We start from the raw sequence: 21,332 nt of genomic DNA, 5'->3' as shown, positions 1-21,332 counted from the left end.
TCTGTTGCATGATAGTCAGCTTCTTCTGTTTCTGAAAAAAGAATATTACGTTTTTTTGAGTGAATAATTTCCTGCAACTATAGGTTCATGAATATTACTGGATGAAGTGTGAATAATTACTGAGTTTTTGCTTAAAATTTAATTGTTTTTTCTGTCATTCCATCTGTTATAAAAGACAGAATATTTCAAGAATTAGAAACACTAACTTACGGAAAAACATGTTTTCCAATTGAAATCTGTCAGTATCAATATTTTGCCAGCTCACTAGTGATATTGGATTTTAAGTACAAGGCTCACATCCTTACACAAGGACTCTTCAAGGACTTAGGTACCATGCAGATTCTTGCAGATTTCACGTGAGGGTAATTGTTACAAAGATTGGCAACTTTTAAGTCAGCATGAGCCTCAGGCAGGTTTGGCAAGGATGTTACAAAGTCAACACTACCTTGCAGTTTGTTGGGGCAACCTTGCAACTTTCGTACGGGTATAGCAACTTTTGTCTATTGACAGGCGCCTGTCAATAGCCACTGCCATAAATTCTAGTAACCATGAGTTTATTTGTCTAGTATCTCGACTCCATCTTTTGCCCTTCGAGATAGTAGACAATAAGTTCATAAGCAAGTCATATTATTGCATTTCTAACTCGATTGCATTTTCATTGATTCTAATGCATGCCCGTCAAGCTTCTGATAAGATGTTTACATGTAATTGGAGGCGGAGCTAGGTTACACGTTGTTATTCGCTTTTCCGATATCTATTAAACAATGACGCTACGTCGGTAGGGGTAAGCGCTTGAGAGGGACGCCACAGGCTCTTGACTCAATGCAGGCGAACCGCCAGCGTCACTGATGCAATAGAATAATACTCTCTGTTATTCTATTGCATCAGTGACGGCTGGCGGCTCGCCTCAGTCAAGGGCTTGTGCCTGCATGCATCATTTGCATGATGAATGTATTCATGATGCATGTAACAAAGTGCACAAATTAACTTTACCTGCGTGTACTTGATTGTCGGTGTTTGTATAGACTTCGACATTGTAACATGCGTAGGTGAATAGAACCTTGGAAAGCGTTTCTGTCGACAAATGGATCAGTTCTATGGTGTGACGTGTTCAGTCGGACGGGGGCCAGCTCGGAGATCAGCTGTTGTTCCCAGCATGCATGTGGGATAAGCAAGGTCGCCGTTTGACCTTATCATCTGCATCACATATCAGGCCACAGGCGCTTGCATGCCATTAGCCCTGAGTACTCACAGGCACCAACGTAGTTGATATTGCTTTTAGCATGCTAAGTGTAGCTACACTAAACAGCGCTACCAACTACGGTGGTGCATGTGTGCGTACCGTGCTGTGTGTTCCCGGCGTTATACAGCATGCCCACCACAGGCCAGGAGCACACAGCATCGTAACGCAGGGCTAGGCTAGCCACACATGTCCTGCAGCATGCCTCGCTCTAGAGATCGCTCGTATTGGAGTGCGAACGGTTTAATATGACAATTAACATAACTAAGTCAAGGAACGGTCCTAGGAAATGATAAAACGAAAGTTTTATAACGAAGTATACGATAGTTTAATGGTCGTATACAGTATTATAAGCACAGGTCCAGTAGGCATAATTTGTGATGATTTTTCCTATTATTATCATAAAAAATAATTATGAATATTAATAAATTATTAATATGAATGTTAACACACAATGTCACAATGTTACACACAATGTCGTCTACTTTTTGTAAATGCCATCTGAAACTATTGTTTTGATAATTATGATTATTAATAAATTATGATTATGATTAATAAAGTCATATTTTACACATTGTAATGTGCTTATGTGAACAACCCTCTGGAAACCCTCATACAGTTTCGCAATCTATGCCAAATATACAAGTGACACCATTGCCCAGGTTCAGTCTACGGCGAGAGTTACCATTGCCCAGGTTCAGTCTACGGCGAGAGTTACTACACAGTGTATATACACTGTGTAGTAACTCTCGCCGTAGACTGAACCTGAACAATGGTAACTCTCGCCGTAAACTGAACCTGGGGTAACTCTCGCCGTAGACTGAACCTGGGCAATTGTGTCACTTTGGCATACATTGTGAAACTATATAAGGGTTTCCAGAGGGTTGTTCACATAAGCACATTACAATGTGTAAAATAAGATTTATTAACCATAATCATAATTTATTAATAATCATAATTATCACAACAATGGAGTTTCCAGACAGCACTTACACAAAGTAGACGACATGGTTTGTAAAAAAAAATTTAATATTCTGTAACATTCATATTAATAATTTATTAATATTCATGATATTTTTTTATGAGAATAATAGGAAAAATCATCACAAATATAATGCCTAATCGACCTGTGAGTTTATAACGTATAAATAGATCGCACCAGTGTACGGTTTCAGAAAATGTGTCCATCTATTACCTTATGAGCTGCTAACGAGGTCTTTGGTCAGAACGATAAGCCCCCGCATCGGTGATCGGCAGGGCAATTAACAGATATGGACTGTTTTCTTTGAAATACTACACGCAGATAGCTAGGGTAAAGTAATAGGCACACGCTAGAAAGGTAAAGGCTTGTATAATCAAAAAAAAGTATAATACAATCTGACATTTATTGATCATATTCATAACTTCTAGACAAATATTGCTCGCGAGACCCTGAGGGAAGCCACAAATTTACCCCTCCCGCACAACTGTCTCATCATGTACTTCAGTCACAGCTTTAAAAAGTCGTCATCACTTAGAAGAGAAAGAATTGTCGGCATTTTCTCACTCAGAAATGGTGATAATTTGATTTTATGTAAATTTGATAATAAGCCTTTTATTTCCGACGCTTTTCAATACATCGTGATTTAGGCCCAAATTATATCGCCCGTTAAGTATTTATTCCGGTCAAGTATTTCAATTCGAATTAAATCTATTGTTTTCTCTTATAATAATTTCTTTATCTCTTTATTTATGAATTTGTTTTTTTTGGTTTGTTGTTCATTTGTTTATTTAGTACTTATTATTTATTCAGGCCTATTACGCTATTACGTGTTTGTTTTTTGTCTGTGTGGTTATTTTGTTTGTTAAGTTGTTTGTTTTTGTTGTTTTTGTTTGTTTGTTTGTTTGTTTGTTTGTTTGTTTGTTTGGTTAGCAAAATCATGTTAGAAGGTAATAGGGACCTTTTGCAATCGGGCCAATGGGGAACAACGGAAGTTTTACGATGGAGAGTGGGGGGGGGAGTCCTTGAGGTCGGTTGGGAAATTCTTCATATCTTTGTCAGATAACCTAATGGGACGATAAGCTTATTATTTCGATACGTGTAAAACACTTCTGTATAATATTGCTCAGTACGGTCAGCTGGCTGATCTCTAACGATGATACGCAGACCCCAAGACGAACCAGATTGTATAAGATGGGTCAAGTTTGCCGTCCAACCCACAAACCAGGGAAAACCTGGAGCTACAAACTGCAGACAAAAGAAACGTTCGAAGAACTACCCAGCTAAGGAGCGCCTGTGCCTCCAACTTACACATTTTCTGTCCATGGTCACTGTTCTTGCGCCAGAAGAAAAAAACATTGTTCCTCAGATTTTTATGGGGCAAAGCTACAGAGGGGCGGCTAGTGAATTTTTTAAACTTGTTTACGAACCGCCAAATTCCCCACTCTTTGCATTGTTCCGAAGGACTTGAAGTCTAGATTTTACAAACTGTCCACAATAAAAGAGGCATTGCATATACAGGCAGTGTTGACAGTACGAATTCTGAGCATTTCCACATTGCGTCTAAAAGAGAATAAAGTACAAACTGTATAAAATACGCACAAAAATAATGCCCGAAAATCAACAGCACTAAAATAATACCTCAATTTCAAAAAAATCAAATAATTGGCTAAAGTATAGGCTTCAATTCCAGGAACAATTTAATTATACTTCTTCGCCCTATACCTACCTACCTACCTACCTACCTACCTACCTACCTATCTATCTATCTATCTATCTATCTATCTATCTATCTTGAAAACAGCAACAGGACAGGGACCATGTCCGGTCTTATACCTCGCGCAGCAGGAAATATGAGAAGTGTACTTTAGCACGTAATTTACAAGCGTACGTCAAAGGCAATTAAAACGGTATAGCTTTCAGCCCTCAAACGATTTAGTTATATCATTTTCAAGGAGAACCCAGTGCCTTCCCGATGAAGAAAAAACATGGCCATCGATCGTCAGTATTACAATTGTTATTATAAACACCAGGTACGTGTCTGTCACTTCCAAGCAGTAAAGTCCTACACTAGGTCTAATCTGTTCAAGAGACAGCAATATTTGTCAACAATGTTTGTCAAGCCTCTGTCTTTCTTGGTGCTGAACTTAATTTTTAAATATGTTCTTTTTTCCTTCTCATTTGTCATGTACCCACTATAGAATTATTTAAAGCTTTGGTGGTCAAGCCACTCAATCAACAAACCAAAGATGTTGCGTTTTTGATCCGACACTGGATTATGACGCAGCTCGGCCTCGTGCCTACTCTTTTCTGTTGTGATATATAGTCTCTCGCACACTATACGGGGGTTTGGCTGGGGGTCGCAAGCGTAGCGCCGAAGGCGTCAGTCGCCGGGGAATGCACAGAATGCAGAAAAGCATGACCACAAGTGCCGCTTGCGCCAGACGTAGCTCCTTGACTCAGTCTTGTCAAGTGTTACTGCAGCGACGAAAGTGGCGCTAACGACTGTCGATAGTGCAACGCGGCCCCTCAGCTTAACCCTTTTCCTGCCAAGTCCATATTTAACCACCAGGTTAAGATGGTTAAAATTAATGAAACACAACATATTCCATATGGTGTATTTTAACATAATACTGTACATTTGAAAGCTGTTGAAAACATAAATACTGTAAACTTGATTTTTTTGGACTAAAGATGCTATAACAGACCAAGCCAAGTGGGTCAAAATACGTCATGTTTTTGGCTCAATACCGCTTTTTCCTGACTTGGCTGACGGGGAAGTGATACTGTCTGGCAGGAAAAGAGTTAATATTCCTGCGAATGCAGTCGAGTCCATGGCCTCTTTTTCAAAATTATAGCGTTCACATGTCATGTTATCGGTTTTGATATCACTCGAACTTATACTTAAATTAACTAATTAAGGAGATTTTGATCATTACACTTTAATATATGTAAATTAATAAGTTTTATGGCCATTTATCTACCTTGTAAACAGCGTTTATAAAAAGACCATATTTGGTCTCACTCATCATTTTGGCAAATCATGAATGTGCATTACAAGTGAAACAAAAGAAATATCTTTCTAGCCTTTGAAATGTGTAGTGAAGCAATTTGATCATGATTTCATGACTTACATGACTGCAAAAATCATCATCCTTATACAATGGCCACTGGACGGAAATTTCCGCCAGTCTTTGATTATTTCTTAAAGATTAAACAAGATCAAACCATGGAATATCCCGTTCTCGATTGTTCTCATTAAAATTTTGACGCTATCTCTTATATCCTTCTCGTACGATCTTGAACCAACACTTTAGCAAAAAATTACGAAACTAGAGCGAGAAACCTTTCTCGCAATTGGTAGGAATCTCTTGTTATTCTCACTGCTCACCAGTGAGATTCTATTATCTCACCAAGCAGTGCATTGCTCACTGCTCACCAGTGATAATTCAAAAATTCTCACCGGTAGCAGTGAGAATGACTAGAGATTCTCACCAATGGCGAGAAAGCTTCACTTTCTCGCTCCAGTCTCACATTTTTTTGTTGGAGTGCAACCTTCACAAGCTATGGCGACGTGTGGGACGCTTCGAGATTAAACATTCACAAGGGATGGTATAATATTACATCGCTCTTGTCAAAATGAAAGCAATGTTGTTGTCAACAAATCTGTCCAGTCTCCCACTGCCCTTGATACTAATTCTTTTGAGTCGAGCGCTACAAGCTTTTATATCACCCTCTGCGAAAAACACACACAAGAAAATTAACACAATGTAAGTTGATTGCAGCAAATAAAAAATTGTCCCAAAATTTTAGTTCAGTAAAGCTAAGTGGTTATGTCCTAAAATTTCCTATTCAAATACACTGTGTGTGTTTTTCATGAAAACCCTCAAAAACCTAAGCGGATGGGGACGCAAAACAAAGAATTTAATTACTTTGGCCTTAATGGAATCAACAATATTTTTTTTGAAGATCGGACGGTAGAGTTGTACGTGGTAAGCAAAACGCTAAAAGATACAGCTAACGCCCCATGGGGACGCAATAGGACTGGAAGCAGTCATCTCTTTTACAACCGGAGAATGTAGCTCACTTGGTGATTACTTTTGCCAAAGAAAGTGAATGGTAGCATAACAATATCTCTGTTATCTTCTAAGTTCTGTGTACGTTTGAGATATGCCTGTCGACTTGTAATGGGGAGGGCTTATAAGTGGCGACTTTTAAACACGATTGGAATCAATTTGGGATAATTGGATAGTGAAGTAATGTCTGTTTAATCTGCCAATGTAAGCTAAACTGCCTTTCTTTTTAAGTGATACGTTGGGTTTTTTGGGGATTTTGGGGGGTTTTTTGTTAGTTTTTTTTAGTAATTTGTAATATTGCACCATTCAGCTATAGCTATAGGGCACCTAACACTTTTGAGGAATTTGAAAAATGTAAAGATCCAATTATCCCAAATTAGTTCAAATCGTGTTTATTAGTAAATGTTCATTTAGTTTCCATGTCATGTTCTTGGCGTAGGAAAAAATGTTGACCTCAAATTGAGCAATATCTGAATTCATGATTTCCAAAATTTCTCTCTAAAATGTTAACCCTGAGAGGAAAACAATTGTTTCTTATTCCCCTCATAAGTAATTTACAGGATCATCTTGTCTAACGTTGATTTATTTTATCGATGATGAAGCAACAATAAAATTTGAATCGCAAATGCTTGGCACAATGTATGAACTTGAAATTTTCCAAGATTGTGTATTATTATCCCCTGCATTTCAATATAGCCTTAAAGCGGTCCCTAGGTCGCAGTGTATAGTAAAACCATGTGGCTTACAATATGACATCAAACTGGTCCAATAATCATTTCCATTCAAGGTAATATATTACCAGGTCCATGGGACAATTGTGATTTACAAATTTAAGTAGGACCATCCTGAACCACTGATAGTTAGTGGTGGTACCAGGTGTCCGGAATGGGTAAGCGTACCCTGATAGCATGCTACACCCGTCAGGATTGGTCCCAAAATTGTCTAAATATTGTATGAAAAGATACAGGATATGAATCACTGTAATAAGTCAAAGCCGGGAATGCTGTCGTTAATCATTTGAGTGACCGAGGTGTCATATTTTGCCACAATGTCGTCATATCGACCGTAGAACTTTTTGAAAGTCCTAACGAGTCTTTTTGTTGTGTATCCTTGTCTCAGTAATTTTGATGCCAATGAGCTGTGTCTCAGTTGAAAATCAGTGTAGGAATTACAGCTTACTGGAGGACAGAATTACATAAAACAAACATACCCCGAAATCTTCCTTTTGTTTTCCAAATGTTGAAGCTTTTAAAGTTTTACTCTGCAGCAGAAATTTGGACAATCTTATATTCAGATATTGTTCAATTTGAGTTCATTTGTTTTCCACAATAACAATGGCAAGAGGGCCTTATGCGTTGCTTTGCTAATGGCTGTGACACCCGAAAGTCACAAGCGAATCTCTTAAACCATAAATCTTGAGCAGTTTATAACTTAAATGATACAACTTTATAGGTTTACAATCTTACAACTTTAAATACGGACATGATAACGCCCCATGTTCCAATAGAAAAGTGCCATTTTCTTTTGCTGTTTGTTTGTCAGTTTGTTTTTCCTTCCCCGAACATTTTAAACATATACAGAACTGAGAAAATACTAAAGATATTGTTATGCTCCCGTCCACTTCCTTTATCAAAATTAATCACCAATTGAGCTATATTCTCGGGTTGCAAAAGAAGGTGACGGTTTCCTATCCTTTAAAGTTTGTACTGCGCTTCCATTAAAGCCCCGTTAACAGCATATTTCCCGACTTTGCTCACTAAAACAATACCGTCCAATCTTCAGAGAGATGTTTTGATCCCCATTACTAAGCCTCATTGCTTTTGAAATTGTCATATATTAATCATTGTCGATGAATTCGGTTGATCAATCAATCAATCAATCAATCAATGAAACTGAGGAACCTCACCTATTAAAGTGGCACTCACACTTGGTAACATTTTTAAAGCACATTGTTGTAATGCCAACGGTCGATATTTGACGAGGCGACTGCGCGCGGATCGCGAGATATCGATAAAAACATGTCTTCAAAAAAGTAAAAGTTTGTATTCCGGTGGCCCACCTAAATTCAGCTTCCGAACATCGAACGTTCGGCACTGGGGCCATTGTCAACTAAGCTATGGAGTACGAGTCTACGCTGACGCTGCTGTACGCCACAGTACCACTGGCGTCGGTGATCGGTCATGGCCTGTGGGAGAAAGCTGAGTCTTACTGACTTGGCGTGTAAACGAAAAACAATTTTTGCTGATTCCACCAGAATTGGCAAAGGTGACTAGCACAGTCACGTGCGGTTGATACATAGCGGCCGCCGCGTGATATGCATAGACGCATGCCACGCGCGCATACCACGCGCGCGGCGTACTGTGTGGCAGACGACAAAATGTAGTCATCGGAGGCGGCTAATATTTGACATGTAAAAACTGATGTTTATGTGGTATTGGTTAAAAAATATAATACAACCGATTTAGAACAATGAAAACGACGAAAACTAAGGAGTAGTTTTTAAAAACTTACCTGAGGTCAAGGCATAATGCTGTATATAAAGTCTTTGCAGTGGGAAGTAAATTAATTGCGTAGTTCGAACTTATTGTAGATTCCCTAGAATACCGTCAATCAGCACAGCAACAAACCTTCGGGGGATTTCGAGTCAAAATTAGAACGATCGTAAAACTTCGGGATGTGAAAAATACGCTCGGGAAATGACATGTTTTTAGTCCCCACGGACACCGTCCGGGGGGGACTTATAGGTTTGGTCATGTCCGTGCGTGTGTGCGTGTCCGTGCGTGCGTGCGTGCGTGCGTCTGTGCGTCCGTCCGTCCGACCGTTCACGCAGATATCTCAGAGATGCCTGAAGCGATTTCATTCAAACTTGGTACAAGGATTACTTCATATGTCATACAGATGCACGTTGATTTGTTTTGTGATACAATCCAATATGGCTGCCAGGCGGCCATTTTATTACGATTTTTTCTAATACAGAGCCATAATTCAGGCATGTTTCAACTGATTTTATTCAAAGTTGGTACAAGGACATTGACCAATGTCATAGATATGCACGTCAATTCTTTTTGTGATACGATCCAATATGGCCGCCGTGCGGCCATTTTGTTACGATTTTTTCATGTACAGAGCCATAACTCAGGCATATCTCAACCGATTTTATTCAAAGTTGGTACAAGGACATTGACCAATGTCATAGCTATGCACATCAATTTGTTTTGTGATACGATCCAATATGGCCGCCGTGCAGCCATTTTGTTACGATTTTTTCATGTACAGAGCCATAACTCAGGCATATCTCAACCAATTTTATTCAAACTTGGTACAAGGACATTGACCTATGTCATACACATGCACATTGACTTGTTATGTGATACGATCCAATATGGCCGCCGTATGGCCATTTTATTACGTTTTATCATGTCCAGAACCATAACTCAGACATGTATCAAGCAAATTTATTCAAAGTTGGTACAAGGAGATTGACCAATGTCATACATATGCATATTAATTTGTTTTGTGATACGATCCAATATGGCTGCTGTGCGGCCATTTTGTTATGATTTTTTCGTGTACAAAGCCATAACTCAGGCATATTTCAACCGATTTTAATCAAAGTTGGTACAAGGACATTGACCTATGTCATACATATGCACATTGATTTGTTTTGTGATTCGATCCAATATGGCCACCATGTGGCCATTTTATTACGATTTTTTCATGTCCTGTCAAACTACAACTCAGATATGTATCAAGCGAATTTATTCAAAAGTATTTTTATCACAGACCTAATGAAGAGGACTCTATCCTCTCTGAGGACCTGTAATCAAAGCACCCATTAACAAGTGGGGACTGTGTCATCAACGATGACTTGTTATCGGTATCTCGCGATCCGCGCGCAGTTGCCAAGTCAAATATCGACCGTTGGCATTAAAAAAATGAGTTTTAAAAATGTTACAAAGTGGGAGTGCCTCTTTAAAGCCGGATAACCGTATAGTCTATGCAAATGTAAGGAGTCACGCTAGAGATCGGACGTGTCTGATTGGTGCCAGAATCCTATAAATTTCAGGTGATCATTGTCATTGAATATTGCATGATGTCTGTGAATTTGCAGAGACTGAATTGAATCGAAAAAACACTGACAACATATTCTAGTTTGGTTTTTTTTGGGGTTTGTTTTTTTTTTTCTGTCAGAGAACGCATATGTTTCAAAAGCGTGTTCCCTGAGCGACCATTAGACCCCTATTTGTAAATGTCACGAAGGTGCTAATCATGATTATCAACTGTCCAAGCGATGTTTAATCCAGCTGGTCGAAGCTAATATATCGATCGTACGGAGCTATCAGGAGAAAAGTGTCAGGTTTTTTGGGTTTTTTCCATTCTAACCACGACAAATGATGCAAATGACGTGTTCCATTTCAGCGGAAGTACGCGTAATTAATATATCCATCCCGACGTCGACGGATCATCGTATCATCGATTTAATCTTCAGTACTGATCGAGAAAATCGTTTGAGAATATGTTTATTTTGATTTTTGTGTAAGTGCTGCATTTCGTTTACCAAAAGTGAGTGGTAGATATGTATATTTTCGTATATTTGAGAACATGAGCAATCAGTACATTCGTTGACACCCCCCCTCACGTAAGCTATTTTTATGTTTGCGTCGATTCGTGACAACGAAAAAATTCGTTCTCTGTGATCACAGCGTGGGAAAAACAAATTATTGAAGTTCTGTTTGTCATCCTCTTCTCCAGTATTCTCAGTTTCATAGTACATGAATGAATCAACTTTACTCAGTGTTGTCCTTTATATCAAATTTGCTCTCTTGTATCGTATGCAGGCAAAAGTTAACCTCGCTAACGTATATGTCACCGTGGATGTAACATCCATAACGTCACCCCGGCCGACGGCCAATATACTCGTCGTCACTTCTATGGCCGCCGTCAGGCCGCCTTGGCATAGTCTGCCAACTTCGGGCAGGTTATTGAACGCTGCCAGTACCACCATGTTGCCAAATGAAATATGAAAATATTGTCTATGATTCATTCTAGCAACTAAATTAGGCATAAATATAACTGTCATCACACTGTTTTATATAAAAAAGGTGTATTTCCACTCGGTATCTGCACTGACTATTAGGCAGACGCGACGATGGAAGGGATTCACTATGGTTCTCCCGACCAAGGAATGAGCGTGTTCAGCGGAAACCGTAATTTTACCAGTGGAAACCCTTGTTAGCTGTAAACATGATATTCAGACATACATTTCTAAGCTAAAATTGTAACAAGGTCACAGTTAAGATCAAGGCCAAAGGCTATGCCATCTTTGTATTGTATCAGGAATAAGGACTTTGTATTCAGTGATATTGTGCCGCCTTTGATATAAGATATTTTGATCGTTTATTGACATTTCATAACATCTTTCATGTTGAAAGTAAACGAGGAAGCTGACATAGAATGAACATACCTCAAGTGAAACGAACACATCTCAGATAGCAAGATTATGTGTAAAGTAAATATAAATTTTTACGGTGGTATAATTTTAACTCGGAAATGTATAAAAGACATAGATTTAGATAGAAAATTAAGCAATTAATGATAGAGAACTGGACCTAAAAATTTTCTCCCTTATCCTGTACAACCCGTTATGGTAGCATGTAAAGACCAAGAGCAGCTTTTCATTAGCAAATACTTCTTAAGTGGTGAGTACAACTGACTACTTGGTGTACGTTCCAGTTTACTGAAAGTATTACGATTCCCAGTAGTACGTACCTCTCAACTATTTAGACTTGGAGAACCCCGAGGGTGACAATACTTGTCCTAATTCGATGTAACTGTCGACATTTACTTCAGTTTTACTAGAAAACAAAATGATATAAACCCCTACGTAATCCTCTGATCACGCTGAAAAATCCCGGGATCTGAAAAAACAAACAATGCCTGTAAAGGTACTGTAGGCTACTACCCTTTGATCGTCGCCGGTGTGTCGTTACAGCTATGAGTAAAACAACGCCTAAAGGAAGTGGCGAGCGATCTCATTAAACGCCAAGATTAGACGCTCATCTTCGACACAGTTTGACTTGCCATAGTTACCATGGTAATGAAATGACTGATACCAGTACTGCCGCGCGCGCGCGCACACACACACACACACACCCTATCACGAATCGCTCACAAACTTTAACGGATACATCGCTTAAATAATGTACTCAAATATAGATAAACGGCAAATGTTGGGCTCAATCTTAGGACAAGTTTATATGTTTCTATGTAAATTAATTCGAATGGCTAATAAGCTAATGACAGTCAACGTATTCTTGGGCACAGCAAATGGCAGAGAGAGAGAGAGAGAGAGAGAGAGAGAGAGAGAGAGAGAGAGAGAGAGAGATTAACATATACAAGAGCCTCGAAAATGTAGTACAAACACAGAGTCGTGCCGTAACGAGGTGGCACCCAACTCCAAGGAGTAAGTTCAGTGCTAATGACTGACTGAGACAGCACAGATTTGCTTACAATCTTTTGGAATATAACAACGTAGTTCTTGGGAATTAAAATGACAAATATGATGAAATTCTCAGGGTTCTTCTTTAGGGGTAACACATGGTTTTGCTTGACAATTACATGACCAAATTGCTTCAATACGCTTCAATACATGTTTGAAAGACTATCGTTTCGTGATGCACATTCCTAATTTGCAAAAATAAAACTCATCTTTCCCGCTCCGTGAGGTATGAGACCCAGCATGTTCCTTTTACCGAAGCTGTTTACAAGGTATATAATTATATACATAAAATTATAGAAACTTATTAAATTACATTTATTAAAATGTAAAGGACGCACATGTTATTTACCTCATTTAGGTATTCGAATGATATACAAACCGTGTTTGGATACCAAACCATGGCGTGTAAACTCTTGCGCCATAATTTCAAAAAAGACTAGATTGGAATGGTCTGTATATACGCCGAAATATGAAGCTGAGGCTAAATCATAATCTGATAAAAACCGTAATATCTCTGGTTTGCTGCTTGGGTAGTTTGACCCAAAAGATTGCTTAGTTTCCTTGTTACAAAAGTATCTAATTACCGGAGGAATTATCATTCGAGAAATGAAGCAGAAATGACGATGCCAGGGCCACGGTTTAAAAATATAATTTGTGTTTGCTTAGGTTGTAGTGGTCACGACCTGATTCGACACGTTGCTTCTCAAGTGGTGCCGCATAATGTATCAACATGACAGCGTTTCAGGTGGTAATAAAAGTACCGATACCGCCAGTTTGCAGAATCAATATATTATGAGAGAGTCAGCAATTCCTTGTACTACTCGATGATATGCTATTAGAATAAAATGAGTATTACCTTTACAGTAAAATCATGTAGATTACGTAAGAAAGTCAACTTTTTGTAAATGGCAATAAATAGGAAATGAAATTCATTCAGAGGGATAGAGTTGTGACTCGGTCGAGTTTCTGTTTTGTATAAATAAATCCATCGACAACTTTACTTCTGCGGGGGCATTCGCCTTCAAATACACAGGTATTACGGTCCCGTGTATACTGTACGTCCGATGTCTACAAAGGACTTAACTAGGTATGTTCTACCGAATATACGATATACTTATTACATTGTTCAATATTGTTCAATGCATTACCAGTGTAGTGTCAAGTTGATCCTATGTTGAGGGTAGAGATGTCTGGTAAAAGTTGTTCCATATCAGAAACCATTTCTTCCACCATGCAGGGACCATTTACTGAAGATTTTCACCGCCAAGTTGTGTAAAGTGTGAAGTTGTGCGTTGTTACAGATCGGTAAAAACCGAGAAAATTACGAGATCATTACGACATAAGCTTTTACAATATGGGCATACGCACAACGATTGACGGTTAGCTTGTGTTGAAATCATCAACAATGATGCAGTTTTTATCTTTCAACAAGAAGCCAGAGAGAACTTTTTCAAAAATACAAAGGAAATCTAAAACGGACGTAGTTGGTTTTCAGTGAAGAACCCTGACAATGATCTTTTTCTATGAAATGTTTGTCGTGGCAGAGAGCGATTCAAAGTTTGCAATATTCTAGACGACAATTTGGGAATACAATGTGACGCCAACCTATGACAATCTTCGGATTGCAAGTGTACAAGAGTACAAGTGTACAACTCTACTGCAACTAGAACTCTGAAAGAACTATTATTGGAAAATTGAAGTACACTTTGTCACAGTTATGTTACGCCCTTAACCGTGATTTAATGTGTAAAATCGTTAAAATGTCTGCTGTGTGATAGTATATTTGTATGAAAAACTGAGAATAATGCACAGTTCAGGTTATTTTACTGCATGTGAACATTTTCCTGAATTACTGAGACATTTGCTTTGTTATTGACCCATACTTAGGCTTTCTGAGTGCTTCCTTCTTCAAAATGTCAACTCGACTGAAAATTTTGTTTCTAAATTTTGACACTCCTACACATTTATCACTTCAAATTTAGACTCTCATACTCATTTCTCTCTTCAAAAGGCCGTATTATGTGGACTACTCAATTCAAAGTTTTGCGTATAAATCTTGTCGTTTTTCGCCCAGATGTATTTCCACTTCAGTTGTTTGCTCACGTGTGAACACGTGAGCATATGTCGCAGCGATGTCTGTCTGTCTGTCTGTCTGTGTGTCTGTGTGTCTGTCTGTCTGTCTGTCTGTCTGTTGGTCCATTTTCTCAAAAACGGCTGAACGTATTTCAGTCAAATTTGGTAGACATCTTCAGAATTCAAATGGCTAGAACTGAAAAGGTTTTGGTGGGCGTGGCTTGGATATTAATGAAGTTATGAAAGTTTTAATTTTTCTGTTACGCCGCGTATGACAAGTGAAAACAATCGACTGTTTGAGGGCGCTGTGAAATGTGCTTGTCCAGGTTGGCTACAGCTGGATACATTTTACCCACAAACCCTAGCGGCATAAAGCCAGTCTTACTGCACTTACTGTACTTGTACATTTCGTCTCCCCGCCATCGTCGCGTAAATCAAGTTATACCGTCGTATCATAACGAGCACATAGTTCTTCGCTTGTCTCCACAGCCTTTCTGTGCTGTGAGTACGCTTATCCGGCTTTTTGCTGTACAAATTCTGAAGCGTGATTTTGATGGACTGTCGGTGTGGTGTCGGTAAGTAATTTGTGTGTGATGTGTTGATTCTATGTCGTGATTTGATGTATGCACCTTTGTTCGATACCACGATTTGACTTGGACGCTTTGAGTTTACGGTTGAGAAAGTGAATAGTACGGTACATGCATCAAAAGAATCGAGAAGGAGCGCGACTGTGACTCGATCGCGACTGGGAGCTGTAGTTCCGAACTTGACTTTTTCATGGCATAGATTTGTACGGTCGGCTCTTGCCCTGCGTACCCTGCTGTGTGTTTCGGGCGTTACACGGCCCCCGCCACTATCATCTACATCATCACATCTTTCATCTAGTCTAATGAGGTCTTCCAAATCCTTTGTATTCATTTAGACCCATATTTTTTGAGCAACGGCTTTTGAGATTTTCTGGCGCACGTTTGTTGGCTCATTATAAAGTGAGTCTTGGGGTCGACTGTTCAGAGATGACAGCTGTAGTTGCTTCATTGTAAGAAGGCAGACAAGGCCCTCTGTCACAAACCTTAAAAAGTCTGTAGCATGATTGAAAGAATCCATTACTTTACGCTTCACTGTTCTGTGATTAAATGTTTTCTTGGCGTGCGCCAATGTCAGCTACGCTGGCTCCTCTGTAGAATTCATCCATTAGATGTGGTGGGGCCGTGTAACACCTGAAACACACAGCACGGTACGCAGAGCTAGCTAGGTCGGGTAGATTTCTGTGTACGCTGCACTGTCTCCAAAACCCACGTGGGTCCGGCCCGACAGCGTATCCCTTAGCGTACACGAGAGGTCCTGCACGAAGAATAACAACTTGACTGGTGTCAATGTTATTACTATTTCATAAAAATAGTCCACGTAAAGATTGTTTTGTGACAATCGACGAGAGTCATAGGCTGGTTAGGCTAATTTTGTCGTGGCACCTAATTTTGTCGTGGCAAAGCCATAGATTAGGGTTAGGGATTTTAGATTGGGCAATAGTTTTCGTTCTCGTAGATGTCGCGGGGACATGGATATTCTAGGTACACTGGTAGCAATGATGAATAGTTACTATTATTGTTTGTGTATAGGGTCTGTTGTGGTGCTCCGAAAGGGTTTCAGGTAAATTTTCATGATATCGTCATAATAATATGTCTGATCATTTACATACTTTTTTAGTTTCCTATAATGTGGGACAAGCTACTGAATTTCGATGGTTGGTACTCAGTGGCAAAGACTGTGCTTGGAAAATGCGTTACCATCAAAAGCGAATAAGAATGTAAAATGCCCCCAAAAATCTTCCAGACCCCCCCCCCAGGATATCAAATGGTCCACCCCATAGGTGGGAAGGCTTGTATAATGAAAAAATGACATTTATTCATCATATTCATAACTTCCAGACAATATTGCTTGCAAGATCCTGTGAGTAGGCCACCACTGTAATTGTTGATAGATCAATAAAGCCTGTCGGCTGGTAGGAACTGATCAATTAGTGTGTGTGTGTAGTGTGGAGATTTCCTGACTTTCCATCCTGTAAATTTTGACAATTTTCTAAAGTACAGCTTGTAAAAAATTACACAAGTTTAGTAATATGCAGATTAATTTTAGTGCCTTTCTTATCCAGCTTTGAGTGTTCAATGAATCATTATGAGGACAAAATGGTAATGTGATGAAATGTCACAGGACAAAGTGATGATAAACCATGAATTCATTTATTATTCATGAAAAGTATACTCTATGAGTGAACTAATGAGGTTTAAATGGGTCCTAAAAGATAAACTTAATTTGATGAGATTTACATCCGTGTGTTGCCCTTATATTTCATTAAAACAAAATGACATGTCATACACACATCAAAAACATTAAGATAGCTATTTGAAGAGATTGTTGGACATTGAAGTTGTGTGAGAAATGTTAACAGCTTTCGATAATGTTGTATCACTGTTCTAGTAAATGATATGGCACTTCATGGAGTCAACAAAATTTATGACAGTGGTCATTTTAATCCTTGGTGTTATGTTTTTTTTCATTTGCAGAAGTGGTCTATTGATGATTACATCACCACAGGGCATTCATTAGGACATTCCAATTAAATCCACATATTTTTTTGTGTGAGTTCATTCACTTTTGCCATTCTTTGTTAGTCCATGCAGCTTTTCATTGTGTGTGCATTCAGGCATCTAGGTAGATATTTCAGACATGCCCAAACCGATTTCAATTTGTTCTTTGATACTATCAATGCCATCAGGCAGCCATTATGTTATATTTTGTGGCCATTCACAAAGATATGTCTGACATACCTGGACCAATGTCATGCAAACTTGCCTTTGTAGGAATGGTGTCGTGTCATCAATGATGAACTTGTTGGTCAATAATTTCCATGAAAAAAATGGAATAAGTTCTTTACATGTTGTAAAACATCAAATTCATCTTTTTGCCAATTTTTTTCACTGGTACAAATATGTATATTTAACAGGATGCAATGGATGTCTTACTTTGATTTTTTGTTTCTTTAACAGATTATACCAGGAGGCCATATACGTGGTGACATTCACTCGCCCATAGGAGGCACAGCAATAACTTGCCCACAGGAGGCGCAATAATAACTTGCCCATAGCAAGGGCGCAATAATAACTTGCCCATAGGAGGCGCAATAATCATTTGCCCATAGGAGGCGCAAACAATAACTTGCCCAAAGGGGTACAACACAATCACTTGCCTATAAGAGGCACAGACTGCCCAGTTGAGGCACAGTTGCCCATAGACGGTACAGACTGCCTGTAGAGGCGCGTTCAAGATCACAAATTGATAGTCAACAAGCATTGGTTACAACATTGCTGATAGTACTTTGAGCAAACACTGTTGTGGTTAATTTCGCATTTAGATCACAACTGATTTGACATTGATAATATTCAGTATTAACTTGCAGAAGAAAAAAAATAAGGCAGTAAAGTTTTGTCTTTGTCTTCCTCAGTGTACATTGTGAAATTATACCGTGAATATTTAACAGCACACAAGTTAGTGCTCTATCATTTACTTCCTGATAGGAAACAAGAGTATTGTTTACAGGCAGATTATTTGCAATCAAATAGAATTACTTCAGCGTACTGAATATATAAGGAAGACTGACATTTCTCTACAATTTCTGAAAATTGGCATTCATTTACTTCATTATAAACAAGAACAGTCATACCACATTCTATCATTGTCTACTTATTACTGACAACCCTTTAACTGCTTTTTTCTGTCTAGGTCCAGCTTCCCCAATAAAGTTGGACCTAAATTTTGTAGTGAAAGGGTTCAACGTCTAAACTGCACAATATTGACAAGCAATAACACATTCATAGTCTACAATCTCAACAAACACAATCATTCTTTCATCAATACTTCAACTTTTAAGGTTTCACTTTCAAAGCATCAGAAGTAATTAAGGAAGCAATAAGCAACATCAGTCAAATTATTAAGTTTTCTACTAAGTACGTATACAAGTGCTTGAATTGACTGTAAGAACTTATTATAATATTAAGCACACCCATAACACAACGTTACTATAAAAGTACAATGAGAGTAAAAAAACTGAGCATAAAAGCAAAAAATGAAAGAAGTAAATTGTACATGCAACGAAAAAGACAGTTGCAGACTCCTCACAGATGTTACACAAAGGTTAATGTCGAAGGTGATGGTAATTGCTTGTTCCGTGCTATAAGTCTAGGACTCTATGGAACACAAGATCATCATCATGCAATAAGAGTACATACTGTTGACTATGTAATTGAACATTGGGACAGATATGAGGATCCAATTAAAGGTGAATATGAAAGATGGCATATTGTCTCTCAAGATGACTATAGGCAGTATATGTCCAGATCTGAACCAGGTAATGCAACTTATGGAGGGGACATTGAAATAAATGCTGCAGCGCTTGCATATAACATTAATATTGCAGTTCATCTTGACACTTTAAGTGAACCATTAGAGACTGTTGGTAATTCTTCTGTAAGTATACATCTTTTGTATCATGCAATCCGTGTTGAAGGAGAAATTGATAGTGGTCACTATGACTTTCTGCAAAGCACAGAGCAAAATTTGTCACAAGCAATAAATGTAAACAGTTTTGGACCAGTACAAACAGAGAAATCTTCTATGCCGCAAAATGAACATTGTGTAAATTATAGAGAAATAGAGAAACAGAGAGACATGATTGCCAAGAGAGAAAAGAGAGAACAAATAGAGTTTAGGCAAAGCGAAAAGCAAAGAGATTTAACAGCCAAGCAAAATAAACGAGCTGATCCAGCATACAGGCAAACTAAAAGGCAAAGAGATATGAATGCTAAGAAAATTATGAGAACTGATGAGCTGTACAGACAAACTGAAAGGCAAAGAGATGTCAATGCTAAGAAAACTAAGAGAGCTGATGATGTGTATAAACAAACTGAAAACAAGAGAAACAGGACATCAATGAAATTGAGACGGTGTGATGATGAGTACAGACAAACTGAAAGACAAAGGAATGTAATTGCTAAGAAAACAAAGAGAAGTGATGATGTATATAAACAACTGAAAACAAGAGAAACAGGACATCAATGAAATTGAGACGGTGTGATGATGAGTACAGACAAACTGAAAGACAAAGGAATGTAATTGCTAAGAAAACAAAGAGAAGTGATGATGTATATAAACAAACTGAAAACAAGAGAAACAGGACATCAATGAAATTGAGACGGTGTGATGATGAGTACAGACAAACTGAAAGACAAAGGAATGTAATTGCTAAGAAAACAAAGAGAAGTGATGATGTATATAAACAAACTGAAAACAACAGAAATAGGGAGTCGAAGAAATTAAGACGGTTGTGATGATGAGTACAGACAAAATGAAAGGGAAAGAAATGCTAATGCTAAAAAGACAAAGAGAACTGACCAGGTCTTCAGGGAAAGCGAAAAGATCAGAGATGCCAATATTAAAAGTATTAAAAGAACTGATAAATCATATAGAGAGAGAGAGCAAATGAGAGATAGATTAAACAAACTAAACAACAGAAGATGTAGTGCTGCCAAATCTATTGAAGAGCTGATACAAATTTTTCACGGTGCAGTTCAGAATGGCCCAAATTTTGTATGTGTGTGCTGCCAACAGCTGTGGTACAGAGAAAGTGTTTGAACTACAATAATGTTAAAGAAAAGTTAAACACCTTTGCATCATCTCAGGCTACAGATAATGATATGGCACCATTATGTAAAACTTGTTATTCATATTTAAAAGAGTCAAAGTTGCCTCCTTGTTCTGTGGCCAATAACATGTCATTTCCATTAATTCCCCCCGAGTTACAGTTACATCCACTAGAAGAAAGACTTGTTGCCTTACGCATTCCATTCATGCAAATAAGAGAATTGCCAAGAGGTAGACAAGTTAGTCTCAGAGGTAACATAGTCAATGTTATAGCTGATGTATCAACTACTGTCTCTACATTACCTAGAACTTTAAATGAATCGCAGACAATACCTGTCAAATTTAAAAGAAAGATTAGCTATAGTCATGCCTATCAGGTAGAGAATGTCAGACCAGTGAAAGTCTTACAAGCAGCTAATTGGTTAGTTAAAAATAGCCCCTTATATAAAGCAGAACTGATTACAATATCTACAGATTGGGTTGTTTGCAGAAAGGATGAAAACCACAATTGGCAGGAATTTTGTGAGGAAAATGACGATCATGATTATTCTCACATGTCTGACAAACAAACATGTAAACAAGATGACAGTAATGATCATGATGATCATGATGATGATGATAATTGGACTGAAGAAATAAAATTGGAAGATCATCCTGCTGGCACACTGGATACAATGCTATCACCTTTATATGATCAACACACAGACTCTGATGGCGCAGTTTGTTATGCACCAGGCGAGAACAATAAACCACTAGGAATATTTCAAGACA

The 21,332-nt window shown here is 38.4% G+C and overlaps 1 protein-coding gene and 1 long non-coding RNA gene across 3 annotated transcripts in view; one reads left to right on the top strand and one right to left on the bottom strand.

Moving 5' to 3' along the window:
• The window catches only part of LOC139122034 (aldehyde dehydrogenase 1A1-like), a 32,443-nt gene extending 31,279 nt beyond the window's left edge, over positions 1 to 1,164 (bottom strand). The window contains exon 1 of one of the 2 annotated variants that reach the window (XM_070687398.1): positions 994 to 1,164. In XM_070687398.1, the coding sequence (XP_070543499.1) occupies positions 994 to 1,035 (42 nt within the window). In that variant the 5' untranslated portion in view covers positions 1,036 to 1,164. The remainder of the gene's footprint in view (positions 1 to 993) is intronic. The other variant, XM_070687399.1, reaches the window with a different exon arrangement.
• A 14,080-nt stretch (positions 1,165 to 15,244) lies between these two features.
• LOC139122033 (uncharacterized) lies at positions 15,245 to 18,589 on the top strand. The gene is made up of 3 exons (XR_011549381.1): positions 15,245 to 15,442; positions 17,429 to 17,503; positions 17,912 to 18,589. It is a non-coding gene; the product is annotated as an uncharacterized lncRNA (long non-coding RNA).
• The last annotated feature ends 2,743 nt before the right edge of the window (positions 18,590 to 21,332 follow it).

This window comes from Ptychodera flava, chromosome 21, assembly GCF_041260155.1.
Source record: "Ptychodera flava strain L36383 chromosome 21, AS_Pfla_20210202, whole genome shotgun sequence".
Classification (NCBI taxonomy): domain Eukaryota; kingdom Metazoa; phylum Hemichordata; class Enteropneusta; family Ptychoderidae; genus Ptychodera; species Ptychodera flava.
This window is presented reverse-complemented; position numbering and strand designations above follow the sequence as displayed.